Here is a 14,695-nt window from a genome sequence, read left to right on the forward strand (position 1 = left end):
AATCAACATAGATTTAACTATGTAAAAGGAATAAGTATTTAAATTTTAAGTATGTTCTAAAGCTTTTACTTTTAAATAAGGAGAAGTGACATTATTTTTATAAAGTGAAGCTTTTAGACAAATTTTTATGGGCTCTACAATGAAACTGAATAGTTGTACCAATAGGAGGAAAATTCAAGGATGGTGATTGCTCTCCATACTTGTTCTTTTATCACCTCAAGTATTGCAATAACTATTGCACTTACAAAGACAAAATACTGGACAAATTCTCTTTTACATGAAGTAAGTCCGGTATATTTTTAAATCAGTATCTTCCATACATATTTACACAAATGTTCTTTTTTCATGATCAATATGTCCCACATATCTGGGAATTGTATTTTATTTATAGATTATTCTGTTTGACTTTGTTTCTCTTTTACATGTTTATTAGAAATCAGATAAAAATCTGACAACATTACTATTATTCTTATATTTTTCCTGAAATTACCTGCAAATTCATAAATTATAAAGCTTTTTCAGTTTTGAAATTTGCTGAAAATTTTGTTTTAAAAACACCTATAACTAATATAAATTACTTTTTTTGGTTGACCTTCCTAAGGGGGCTTCATAGACATTAAGATAAACATATAACAGGTGTTTCAAAGTTTGAAAATATAATTTGCATGTCATATGGATATGTTATGAAAAAGAATGTCTTCTTTCTAAGAAGCCTGGAAGGATTCTCAATATAAATCAAAGAGCTTATAACACTACTGGGGAAATAGTCCAGGTGAAGTAAGATTATTGAGTAGTAGGAAAGCTATAATAAAAACTGTCAGTACTGTCACCCTGTTCTCTTTAAGGTCTGTAAAGGATCAAAAGTGTGTTGAGCATCATGTAACAGCTGTCTGGAATGTGAGGGGAACCGCAGTTCTGCTCAGCAGCAATATGCTGGTTTGAAAAATAATCACATATGGCTTGTTGTAGTTAAATTAATAATAGCAGGTTAGACTGTAGATGTGTTGCAGATCTTGGATTTTTCAAAATGACTACATGCTTAACTAAAGGTGTTGTTGTTGTTAGTTGCTCAGTCATGTTCGACTCCTTGCGACCCATGGACCACAGCCTGTCAGACTCCTCCATCCATGGTATTTTCCAGGCAAGAATACTGGAGCGGGTTGCCATTTCCTTCTCTAGACTAAGCATGTGATTGATCTTTATTATGAGTATATGTGATCGCATGTATATTCAATCAGTTCAGTTCAGTTCAGTTGCTCAGTCATGTCTGACTCTTTGCGACCCCATGGACTGCAGCACACCAGGCTTCCCTGTCCATCACCTTATTCAATTTTAAATGGTATATAAATCATAGATATTTTCTTAATTGTAAACAGATATCTAAAGAAATATTTTATTTGTTCATAGGTAGCATATTTTGTTAGGGCAAATTGCTACTCTACCCTGGAGGGTAAGAAATAATCTGCCACCATCTCTTCAGGTGGTAGCAATGGAAAAGTGAAAGGGAGAAATATGCCTTACACAGGCATTGATAAATACAGAAGTACTGACAGGTAATATGTGGTTCAGCAAGAAAGGAAAGCCTCTTTCACAAAGCTTCTCATATTTACTCATTGCTTTCATTACTTTCTCAAGTATACATTCATACAAAGATCAGTTACACTTTTAGTTAGGATATATCCATTTTTCAAAAGCTCAAACCTCACAGTATATTGAATTGCTCAACCTATCATCTTTAATTTAACTTATTTTGGGGAGGAGAATATGTTTGCCTCATACTATTAGCATAAAGAAACAACAAGAAGCCTCAAGAGGAAAGGTTTCTGTATAAATAACACTGGATCGCTGATGAGATTGACATGCATTTAAGCAGTTTGATCCCTGAAGAAATTCAGTAACAGGAATTTTCCATAGGCATCTGTGAGCAACTGTACATGTGCCAGCTACAAGTATAGATACGGAGAACCAATGATGGGTTATTCTCTCTGCCCTGGTTGAACCCATAGTCTGTTTTTTTTTTTTTTAATGAATGATATTAGGCAGTAGATGTTCTTTTCTCCTCATTCCATCCCCTCATTCCTCTCATTCATTCCTGCCATATTACTGGGCAGGTAAAATGCACCTTGTATAGTAGCTGCTATGTGGAATATGGAGAACCACATATGCATCTGAAACTTGGTCTCAGTATTAAGCTCTGGTAGACTCATTTGTCCATGGTAAAATCCTACTTATTCTGCAGCCTCCATCATAAGTATCTGTTTGAGAAGGCTCTCTGATTTTCCTGAAATGTAAATACTGTTTGCTTCTTCTGAAATCTCATAAGGAGAATATGAAGATTTAAAGCATATGTTCATGTTGGTCAGAAATCCACTTTAATATATTTAAATATATGTTTAAATATATATGTTTAATATATGTAAATAACTATAAAACATACTATGATTCTTCAATGACCCCTTTCACATTAAAGGAGAGAAAAAAATACATAACTTTTCAGAGAATTTTGAGAATTATTGAGAATGACTGTTAAATAGCTAAAGGAGTACATACTATTTGGTGTAAGTGTAAAATATTTTAACATTCTCACAACAAACCTCTGAAGTATAAATTATTATCTCCATTTGCATATGAGAAAACGGATCCTCAGAGAGTTTAGGTCATTTGCCTAACGTCTTAACACCAGTAAAGATAAGTCAAGAATTAAATGTGTACATCAAAACCCAAAACTTGTTCTCTTAATCTCTATGCTATGCTTTCTGGGTTAATAATTTAAAGGCTTTGTACAAATAAGCAGATCTGATCACTTAGTAATTAATATTTGTGTACTTGTAAGTCTAGGTGTATGCACACACACTATGTGTCATACATATATGCTTTGTATTATCTGACTTGTTTGTGCTGGCTATATTTCTTTTTCTTTTTTTGTCCTGGCTATATTTCATATAAATAAAGTAACCCAGACCAGCTGACCTGCCACTTGAGAAACCTGTGTGCAGGTCAGGAAACAACAGTTAGAACTGGACATGGAACAACAGACTGGTTCCAAATAGGAAAAGGAGTCCATCAAGGCTGTATATTGTCACCCTGCTTATTTAACTTATATGCAGAGTACATCATGAGAAACACTGGGCTGGAAGAAGCACAAGCTGGAATCAAGATTGTTGGGAGAAATAATAACCTCAAATATGCAGATGACACCACCCTTATGGCAGAAAGTAAAGTAGAACTAAAGAGCCTCTTAATGAAAGTGAAAGAGGAGAGTGAAAAAGTTGGCTTAAAGCTCAACATTCAGAAAACTAAGATCATGGCATCCGATCCCATCACTTCATGGCAAATAGATGGGGAAACAGTGGAAACAGTGTCAGACTTTATTTTTCTGGGCTCCAAAATCACTACAGATAGTGATTGCATCCAAGAAATTAAAAGACGCTTACTCCTTGGAAGGAAAGTGATGACCAACGTAGACAGCATATTGAAAAGCAGAGACATTACCTTGTCAACAAAGGTCCATCTAATCAAGGCTATGGTTTTTCCAGTAGTCATGTATGGATGTAAGAGTTGAACTATAAGGAAAACTGAGCACTGAAGAATTGATGCTTTTGAACTGTGTTGTTGGAGAAGACTCTTGAGAATCCCTTGAATTGCAAAGAGATCCAACCAGTCTATTCTCAAGGAGATCAGTCCTGGATGTTCATTGGAAGGACTGATGTTGAAGCTGAAACTCCAATACTTTGGCCACCTGATGCGAAGAACTGACTCATTTGAAAAGACCCTGATGCTGGGAAAGATTGAGGGCAGGAGGAGAAGGGGATGACAGAGGATGAGATGGTTGGATGGCATCACCAACTCAATGGACATGAGTTTGGGTAAACTCTGAGAGTTGGTGATAGACAGGGAGGCCTGGCATGCTGCAGTTCATGGGTTTGCAAAGAGTCGGACATGACTGAGCAACTGAACTGAACTGAACCGTATCCAGGTACATGACTTATCATTATCTCATTACTGCAAGGTGGAGGAAGCTCTCTATCTTCTTCTTGAATCTCGCCATCTTCTTCAATCACTTTGAATACTCTCAATCCCTACCATCTTTAAGTTGAATAAAGAATGGTTTCCAGGAGGGTTTTGCCAAGGACACCATCCCTCTAGGACATCAAGAAGCACTTTTATCTGTAGTATTCTCTGGTTTTTTGATCAAAGTATACATCTATTATAGCTTCAAGTGGCAAGGATCAAATTATATCATAGATTTTAGGGCCTAGATATCCACTGGGCAGAGAAACATTTAATAAATACTCTGTTTTGTTCTCTATTCATTGACTTAAGTGCTTTTGTGTTACTGACATATGTTTAAAAACTTGTGAATGTGTAATATCACTTCTAATACTTGTCATATAATAGCATCCTTTATTCCATTTCAACAATTCAGTTTGTAAGTTATTACCTTGTACTCTTTGAATAACTGTAGCAGAGAGAAATTAGAAAGAGGGTCGTTGTTCCTTCACTACTATAACCTGCATTTGGCAAATAAACATATTTTCTTTAGATTTTGGGGTGTGTGTGGTAAGTCAGTTCGGTTATGTCCAACTGTTTGTGACCCTATGGACTGTAACCCTCCAGGCTCATCTGTCCATGTGGTTCTCCAGGTGAGAGTATTGGAGTGGGTTGCCATGCCCTCCTGCAGGGCTTCTTCCCAACCCAGGGAGCAAACCTGCATCTCTTTCACCTCCTTCATTGGCAGGCAGGTTCTTTACCACTCCTGCCATACCTTTAGATTTTGGTATTGGTAATTAAAACTTGGCTTGTTATTTAGTACTTCAATCTCTAGTGCCTTTAAACCCCAGTAGATTCTGAAAACTTTAAGGACTGACTCCACTTCCTTTAATGATGCTTAGTTCTCTTTTCCTACCTAGTTAGTGCTGTCTTATCTGTATATGCATGATGTGTGTTTATTTTCTTATAGTGACTTTTCCTGTAGCTTATAATGTACATCAATTCCACCACATTCTTCTTATTCCACTTCTGTACAGCAAAAACAGAAACTTAAAGTCTGTTTTGCTCATGTAAGAAAGAGAAAAATCTAAGTTTAAGAACAATATTCTAAGATACTCATGATGATGGTCTCTTTGTGTAGTAAAATACAACAATATGTTTAAAATTTTCCAGGTGGTACTATGTACTAAGTTCTTTACAGAAGTGTCTTATTTGCGTGCAGGATAAGATGCGTGCAAATTAATGGCTTAATGGCAAATTAAGCGCCACCTGTTGAGGTTTTTGTAGCATATGAAGACTTTTAGAAAACTACCTTTCTAGTAGATATGTCTGTATCAAAGCTGTTTAATGTTGTAATAGAATTAGCCTTCAAAATTGTGTAATATCAAAAACTCATCTTGACTTGAGAAGTCTCTTGAGGAGATGGTTAAGACTACCTTCTGCTTTTTTTTTTTTTCCTTAAACTAAAATTGGACTCCAGGAAAGAGGATATTATAGCTTTCTCTAGCTGAGACTTCTTAACTGCCTTTTTTCTCAGTCTTCAAATTACTGTGGCAAAAAGGCACTGATAATGCCAAAGGATAAGGTCAGTAAAACATTACCTTTTAAAATTTTAACCTGCCTTCATACATGAATGGACTAATCCTGAGTATAAGATGGTAAATATGTTCTAGTATTTCCTTCAACTGCCTTAGCCACTTGTATCATTATGCCTCTGGGAGATTTCTGGAACCTCAGTATTTTCATCTATGAAGCAGAAATAAAAGTAGTCTTATTAATATTTAAGAATCAGTTACATATGAAGATTAAAAATGAATATTATTTTTTAATTTTAAGTTCCTTCATGTAATTCAAATTATGCAGAAAATGTAAAACATACTGTTTTTTAGCCATTAGTATTAGAAAACCAATAATCTTCTGTGTCAGACTATAGAAAGATTATAGAAAAGTTTGTGTCTATATTATATTTCTATATTCATGATCATCCAACAAAATGTTTTGAGCATCAATTGTGTGAATTGTGTACTATTCTAAATTTTGCTTCTTTGGAACTGTCTTGAAACATCCACATGTGAATGGAAATTTCTAGTGGATAAATAGCTTTACTTAAAAATATTTTTGTTGTTAACCTATACAATATTAAAAGCCTTAAATCATGAACATCAATGGTGTTCTTAAAAAGGCAGAATGGTGCACAGGATGAAAATTTCAGTTACTGTAAATATTTTTGCCATAGCTTTCCAAACCAGTGGAGTGTAGAAACTGGGCCAAAATGCATATTGCTAATTGCTAAGTTGCTTCACTTTTGTCTAACTCTTTGCGACCCTATGGACCATAGCCCTCCTGCCTCCTCTGTCCATGGGATTTCCCAGGCAAGAATCCTGGGGTGGGTTGCCATATCCTCCTCCAGGGAATCTTCCTGATTCAGGAATTGAGCCTATCTCTTACATCTTCTGCATTAACAGGTGGCTTCTTTACCACTAGCGCCACCTGGGAAGAATATTAGGGGTATTAAAAGTTAGTTTCAAATATGCATGTGTTAATAAGAACTTGTTGTGTAATCAGAGAAACAGAGAAGTATAAGAATGGCTGTTAATGAAATATTGAGAAAGCAGAAAGAATTACTTTGAGCTGAGAATGGCCCTTGAGCGTTCAATGTTTCATAACATTGGATTGATGTCATGTTTTAAAGATGCCAATTCTCCTTTTTGGGGTCCTTTTATTATGACCATATCTGGGTACCAGATGTATCACTGGGTACCAGTGATACAAGCTGTGAAACTCAGACATAGGTATGACACTTTTAACCTTCATTTCTTGATTCATACTCCTTCCCTTCAATCTGATACTTCATTCTGCCTGGTTTCAGTAGAAATTATTGTGAAGCTAGGGAAGGATGTTAGATTGTAGATTTGCCTACACTGGTATTACAGGGTAGAGAAATTACATTGTGTACCCATTGCCGCATTTGAACTAGTTAGACCTTCCAGATAAAGCTGCTGAACATCAAAGATCTTAGGAAAACCAACATCAATATTAAAATAATTTTTAATGTAAATACTAACTTCCTTGTTAGATTATATATCCATTAATATGGATTATACATAATCTGATGAAGCAATGCTGGCTTCATTGAGCCAATGTATAGCAAATAAAACCCAAATACAGTGCAATGTGAGGTTTAAAATCTGTCAAATAAATTTGTGTGATTTTTTTTTTTACTGGCAAAGAAATTATTTAGACTCAAAGATTAGAAAATTCTTTAATAAGCCTAGGTTATTATTCCAACTGTTATGGATGCTTAACAATAAAAGAAGCAGGTGTCTGTTCTTAAATGTGTGAAGGATGAAATGCTGCTGCTTCCTTTACTCACTATAATTTGTTGGTTTTTGGTATCGTAATATAGAATAAAACTCTCCAGCCTCATTGATATTTGGGGAAAGGAATCACAGCTTCTTCCCCTAGAGAAAGATACTGGATAAATATATCTTTAGTAGTTTTTGTCCCTTAAATAGTGGTACTAAATTTTTCATACATTTTTTATGGTGATGTTGAATCATGAAGGATTAACATTATTAGAGATTCTGTATTTTGCTTTTTAATGAAATCTATTGTCATGTTCTCTATTAAATATGAAAATGAAAGAAGTTCATCACTAGGAAAAAATCTAAGATGTTTTATTGTTTTAAAATAACTTAATATACTCCTTGTAAATATAATTATTTGGGGATTAAAAATATTACATGAATGTTTATCTGAATTAAATTTTGCCTCTTACAATGCATTTCAAAATAAACTGCACTATAAACGGATAACTTTGAAGCATAAAAGGGGAATTAAATGACTGAAGATAAAAACAAGAGCAATTTAAATGTTAGCTTCTAACGAAAAATTTATGTAGAACTGTGGTTTACAATAATTGTTGACATATTCCCCTAAGTACTGTGTCTGTGGTTTTTCATGGTATCAATCATTTAAAGCAATTTAGGTAATACCATTCTGACATGCATTTCTGCTATTTTATTTACACCATTTGCCTACATCAGTGCGATGCAGTACCTTTCTGATTTGGTACAGTAAATGCACTCTGTAATATCTATTATGGTTTGGTCAAAGGATAATTTATTGTCAAATAGAAAAATAGGTCAACACTAATGTCACTTGATGATCAACCCCCCCAAGTTTAATAAAACATCTCACCAGTATGCATTCCACTGCAGTGGCTGATATTTTATTAGGACTACCTGGCTATAGCAGTAGTGTAATTACTGAGCTGTCAGAGTGATAAGTGGGATTAATGGCAGCCTGGTGCACTTTCGTCTGCAGAGCGCTTAGAGAATTGCAAGATGGTATTATTATCAGAGTCTGCCCATTCTGGCATATTCATGGCACCAAAGGAAAAAAGAATGCTACAATTCAGGTTTGCGTTGCCCTGCCTCATTAACATCTGACATTTCCAACAGCTGTTATTTGTGAACTAGCTCAATAATAAAAGGAGAGTTATTTGGTAAAGAGGCTTAATAACCACAACTAAAAATCCTTACGTTGTCAGTGCTGTTAAGTGAATCTGTTTATGTTGAATTTAAGATTTCTCTGGAAGAACTGAAAAATACACCTTGCATTAATTTGGCTCATTCATACCTGCTGACATTATAACTTTATTTCTTAATTGCCTTATATTTAAGTTGGGTGTTAGAAAAAAGAAAAGCCAAAAACTTGTGCCTTAAGAGGGATAGCCAGAACCCTCTATCTGTCTGTTTGTCTATCTGTCTGTCTATATCTTTATCTATCATAAGTATTTCTGTTGCTTTGTTCTTGTGGAATTGCAGATGTTTAAAAAACTGTCAAAATGACTTTCACAAGTCAGAAGATATTTTTTATTGTATATTATTTTGTAGCTTTTTATTTTAGCTACTTTATTTTACCTCATAGTAGGAAATCCTTTCAAACACTATTAATGTGCAACATGTTATCCATGTGAAGTTAACACATATAGGTATCACCTATATGTTATATTTCATATATTTCATATTATATTTTTGGATTGTTGTGCTACTGATCATACCTATATATTACATATATTTCATATTATATTTTTGGATTGTTGTGCTACTGATCATACTTCCAAGAAATTCATTTTAAACTCAGTGACAACGTTTTAGGGGAAAAAAAATCTTAAGTATTAGAAGATAGGAATTCAACTCAATGATAGCTGTGAATCTAACAACGGCATTTAGAGAAATGATAGGGGAGAGGTTTAATGACTACATTTCAGAGAGGACAATTGATTATGAAAAGCCTTTGGTCCTCATTGTGTAAAATTTAATTTAGAGAGAAGGCTAAGGGCACAAACCAGAGAAAAGAGATCAGATTTAAAAACAAGATATTAATTAGGTACTGAGAAATTGGTCCAGACAATGAAGAGGACTCTCTGATTGACAAAGAATGACAAGGAGACTGGTATTGTTTTCTCAAAGGAAATGAACCAACGTCTTTACACATGGAAGTGGATAGAAAATGAGCTTGCTCGTCACCTTTGTCACTGAGCAATGTGGGACTCATTCTGAGTGAAATTCTCAGAGAATCCTCATCTTCTGACAAATGTGACAATGATATATCTTAAATTTTAGGTCGCCAGCCTAATTCCTCTCTAGTCTCACTCTCACTTTATGCCAGACCAGATTCCATTAGTCTACCTACCATGTCATGTTCTTTTCTCTCTAGTCCTTGGCACATACTGTTTTCAATGTTTTGATCATTTTCTCGAGTGATCTGCTCTAAATCCCACCCTCCTTCACTTGCCTAACGCCCTCTCATTCTTCAAGCATCCCTTTATGCATTGTTTCTCCCAATAAGCTTTGCCTGACTCTCTCCCTCCTGGACTGCTGTTCCTTTTATATGCTCTACTAGCTTGCTGTTTCTACCCAAATTCGCACTGACCACAATGACACTACAAGTGTCTTTTATATGTGTGAACTTCCTCCAAACTGCAAGGTCCATGGGAGCAGGGCCATGGTTGTCCTTTTCATCATTTTTATAACCTCATATCCCAGATTCTAACATGTAACAAGGGTTCATTAAATATTTATCAAATGAATATACAATAAGTATAAGAATGTAGAAATTAAAGACCATTCTAGCCAATGGTTTCAGTTCTAAAGTAGTAATTATAGAATTGTGATTCTCTCTGTGTGGCTCCAATCATGTTTACCAGAGGGCAGTCACTGGGAGTGGGGGAGTGGCAGCAAAATGCAGATTCCCAGGACATTAACTAGAATTCGCCTGCCAATGTAGGAGACGTGGGTCCAGTCTCTGAACTAGGAAGATCCCCTGGAGAAAGAAATGGCAACCCACTCCAGTATTCTTGTCTAGAGAACCCTGTGGACACAGGAGCCTGGCAGGCTACAGTCTGTGGGGTTGCAAAGAGTCAGAAACAACTGAGCGACTAAACAACAAGGGCCAATCACTCAAACTCAAGAGGGGCTTCTCTGTGGAAGTTATGACCTTTATCAGGCTTCCCAAGTGGTTCTTAGGCACATTAAAATCTGAACATATGTCTGGTCATTTCTCCAGGAAGCAAATTCTGATATGAAATTAGTATATGGAAAGTTTATTAGAAGATATACATCTATTTAAGAGTGATGGAATCAAGATTGGACAGACATAGCCACAATAAAGGCTGCAGTGCATCCCTGAAGACTTGTTAGCCAAGTAGGGGCAAGGAGAATGGGTCTTTACTTCCTGTCAGTGACCTGTGATTGGAAACTCGCTGCCCCTGGGAAGGGGGCATGACCTTGGTTCAGCCTATTTTCTTCACCCGAGGGCACAGCAACTGGGAGAATAAATGTTTCAGTCTGGAAGGCAGGGGATCCGGTCTATGCTTTGCAGTATCTACTACAAAGCCCAATTGCTGTATATATAGTGTGTATGTTAAAGAAAAAAAAAATTGGAGAAAGGGAGGGATGATTAGAGAGGAAGAAGGAGTCAGGGAAGAGAGGTGGGAGGATAAGTGGAAGGGATAAATGGAGGAAGAATTTACAAGTGGTGAAAGGAGATCTTTTTCTTTGCATTTGTGTAATAACTACTGTCTAAAAGACATACAAAACTATTATCGTAAAAGATTCTATTCTCAGGACTTCCCTGGTGGTCCAGTAGTCAAGACAATGCACTCCCACAGTAGGGAACATAGGTTAGACCCCAGATCAGGGAACTAAGATCCTGCAGTATGTAAATAAATTAAACAAACAAACAGCAACAAAAAAAAGACTCTATTCTCTAAGCATTATCAGTGCAATGAGAGAGACAAAAAAATACTAATTTAGGAAATGGATGAATCATGTATCTTAAGTATGATATTCTTAAACTCTAGGAGGAACACCATGAGAAAGGGTAGCTATTTACCTGAATGGTGCTATATTATACATCTTCGGAAGTGTGCAAAAAGTGAAACACAAGTACTCTTTGTTTATTGCTTAAATAATTTTTGTTCCTAAAAATAATATAGTTTTATTTGTTCTTACTGGACACTAACTCTGAATGTGTTTACGGTAGAGAATATATAGAATGTTACTCGACATTTTCTTTAATTCAGTTATTTTATTCCCTAGGTGCCTGAAATGTGCAGATGCCCCCTGTCAGAAGAGCTGTCCAACAAATCTAGATATCAAATCTTTCATCACAAGTATCTCAAACAAGGTAAATTTGGGTTTAGCTCTGCAAATGAAAATTAATAGCAGCCTTTGATCTTGTTCTCTATTATTACCATGATTAAAGCATAAAGCTTGTCTTAGTAAATTAGGTTAAAGTATTAAAAGCATGATTTCTGTAGGCATGTGAGAATGTGACACATTTTATTAATTAGTCTCTTCCTAGTTGTGATAATGATTATTGTGAAATCCGTTTTCATTGTTTGTTATCTTAAAAATTAGTTTGTGGTGAATTGAATCATTTTTTAATACAAAGCATTCACTGAATAGATTGAGTCTAGCTTAAGCATGCTAAATGCTTACAGATAGGGACTGTCATTGATTATCAAAACACATTTCAAGTTTGATATCTTTGTTTTAAAATCTACTTTAATATTAACTCTAGGGCACTGAAACAAATCAAAGGAAGTTGTCTAAGACTTAGAATAATTCGTAGAGACTGATAGTGTTTTAACAAAACCCCCACAACAACTAAAAAATAGAAAACAGACTTTTATGGACATTAGTAGAAAAAAAGGAATTTTGATCTTTATGTTGTTTTTTAAAATCAATGTAAGGCTAAGCCCAGATTTTAGTAAACAAGAGAATGGTTGATTGATTAAATTGTCAATAGTATCTTTTGTTTGCAAAAGAAGCATTATGAGCTCTTAGTCAAGGATCCTGTCCTTTAACTACTGAGCAACAAATGAAGGCATCTTCCCGTAAGGATGCAGCGATTGCTTCTTTTCACAGGATTTAGTACTTATATGCTAAAATGCTGCTAAAATCCAGTAAGTGCTCCTTCAACTACCTGGTACCTTTTTACATATAAAGATTGTTTCTCAGTACGTCAGTGATTTTAAAATGTTGTAGGAGAAAAGTTATAAATTTATATAACTTTCAGATTTCAAAAGAATTAGAGGTTATTACTTAGATATAGGACGTGGTATTAATCTACATGGTCAGATTTGAAGTCCAGGTTGAATTTTTGCATTGAACCCCTGTGAACCTAAGAAAAATGACTTATCTCTTCACTTTCATTTATCAAAAAAGGATAGCATGTGTCTTACAGGATGGTGGTGTGAACTGAATAATATTTTCATGTGAAAATCTCTGATATGGCAGTTATTCAACAAATATTTTGTTGATGTGGCGTTATTATTTTTTCTATTCATTCAATATGGTAAATACTATACAAGTGATTTCTATTTTTGTTTCTGGTATTACTTATTGAGCATCTACTATCTACTAAACTCAGTGACAAACTCATACTGGGTGAAAAAGGATCCCTGCTATGACCTTGCCTTCTGGAAATTATAACTCTGAGCAAAACCAGATACATTAAAAAAATAATGCAACACAAAAACCTACTGATAATTCACTGTGATTAGTGCTGAAACCATTCAGTTTAAGATTATTCAGCATATGAAAAAGCAAGAATGTGGGTTATACATGGCATGTGTAGGGAAATATAATAAATTCAGTGTGACTAGAATGGAGCCTTGACTATATAAAGAAGAGTGATGGGAAAGAGACAAGGCAGTTAGATTGATATTAAGTTGTGAAAATGTTTGAATTATATGCTCCATATTTGAGACTTAATTCTATATATAGTAGAAAATCACTAATGCTCTGTATTTGTTTTATAATTAAGAAGATACAATCTGAAAAGAGATCTCATTTATTAACTGAAATATCTTCAACATTTATCATCACAGAATCTCTGACTTATATATGAAAATGAATAATTTATGTGAAGCATATATATGAAATTTCATGAGAAAAAAAATAAAATAAAATGTCCAAAATTTGAAGTAGAAAGTGTTTTGGCTAAAATTATACCTAAGGTTGCACTCCTGGCTTAAGCATGAGGCAATAGAATTGTGATCCATGCTAGCTAAATTTTCCCTAGAGAATCTGTAATTTAGTAGTGATTTTGTGATTCTAATTAGTGTATAGCACAATCATTCAAGCTCTACAAAATTTTATATGAAAAAAGACAAAATGGGAATAATGATATTCTTTGAAAAACTTATAAAATGTCTAAGTAAGATCAGAATCATCTCAATTTTAGGATAATGTTGTTTCATTAGTTTGTTCATATTTCTTACTACCTGATGAAGCATTGCACTTTGGTATTTATTTAAATAAATTTCCATATGAAGAGAAGATATCTGGAGATATTTAATTGAAAATGTAATCTTATACCAGACATTTAAGGAACTCTATTGTAAGTAGTATTTTGTTGAAGAATCATTGTAGCAATTATAAAAGGTAAGAGATTCTTGTACTTTAAAGCCTGCAGCTTTTAAGATATTTACCAGCTGTGTAAGATGTAGGCTGTCCCACATTGCTCTACCAGTGGACCTCAACTCAGGAGGGGGGTTCTTTCCAGGTTGAGAGGGTAATTGAATCGCCAGACTCAATGAGCCTTGAGCCTTTTTGAGAAAAGCATGTCACTTGTATTGTATTGTGTTAGGTTTCTGTGATTCAGTGGAGTTTAGACCAATACTTCCATTCTTTTTTTTTTTTTACAAACTGGATTACAGCTCTAGTTTCTAAAGGTACACTCAATTCTATTGTACCTCGTTGGTCAGTTTTTCTCTGTTTCATTCAGGTTGTTCTTCGGAATTATATCTCTCAATGGAAAGTACACGTTTCAGATCATCAAACTGAAAATAAGGGTTATATTTTTTGATAGTTTTCTTCTGAAAAAGAAAAAAACCCCACTAATTTATGTAAGAATTCATAAGGTCAATCTATAAATGTAATGAAAAACTGACTTTAAAAAAATGTTCCTTAGTTACACAATGCTTTATTTTCTAATAAAAAATATTTATTGTCTCTTTCAAAATTTCACATTAAGTTGTAAAGCAATGGCTTTGCCACAGACTTGTATATTTTACAGAATCTGTATACATTTTGTATACAGTCTGTATAGATTTTACAGAATCTATATAGATTTAGTGGCTTTTATAGCTCAATAAATACATTTAATAATATACATTAGAAAAAAACTG

The 14,695-nt window shown here is 34.5% G+C and overlaps 1 protein-coding gene across 1 annotated transcript in view; it reads left to right on the forward strand.

Annotated features, from left to right (window-relative positions):
* The window catches only part of DPYD (dihydropyrimidine dehydrogenase), an 892,784-nt gene that overhangs the window by 195,970 nt on the left and 682,119 nt on the right, over positions 1-14,695 (forward strand). The window contains exon 4 of the mRNA XM_065908208.1: positions 11,598-11,685. Coding sequence (XP_065764280.1) covers positions 11,598-11,685 — 88 coding nt within the window. The remainder of the gene's footprint in view (positions 1-11,597; positions 11,686-14,695) is intronic.

This window comes from Muntiacus reevesi, chromosome 1 (assembly GCF_963930625.1).
Source record: "Muntiacus reevesi chromosome 1, mMunRee1.1, whole genome shotgun sequence".
In the NCBI taxonomy this organism is placed as follows: Eukaryota; Metazoa; Chordata; class Mammalia; order Artiodactyla; family Cervidae; genus Muntiacus; species Muntiacus reevesi.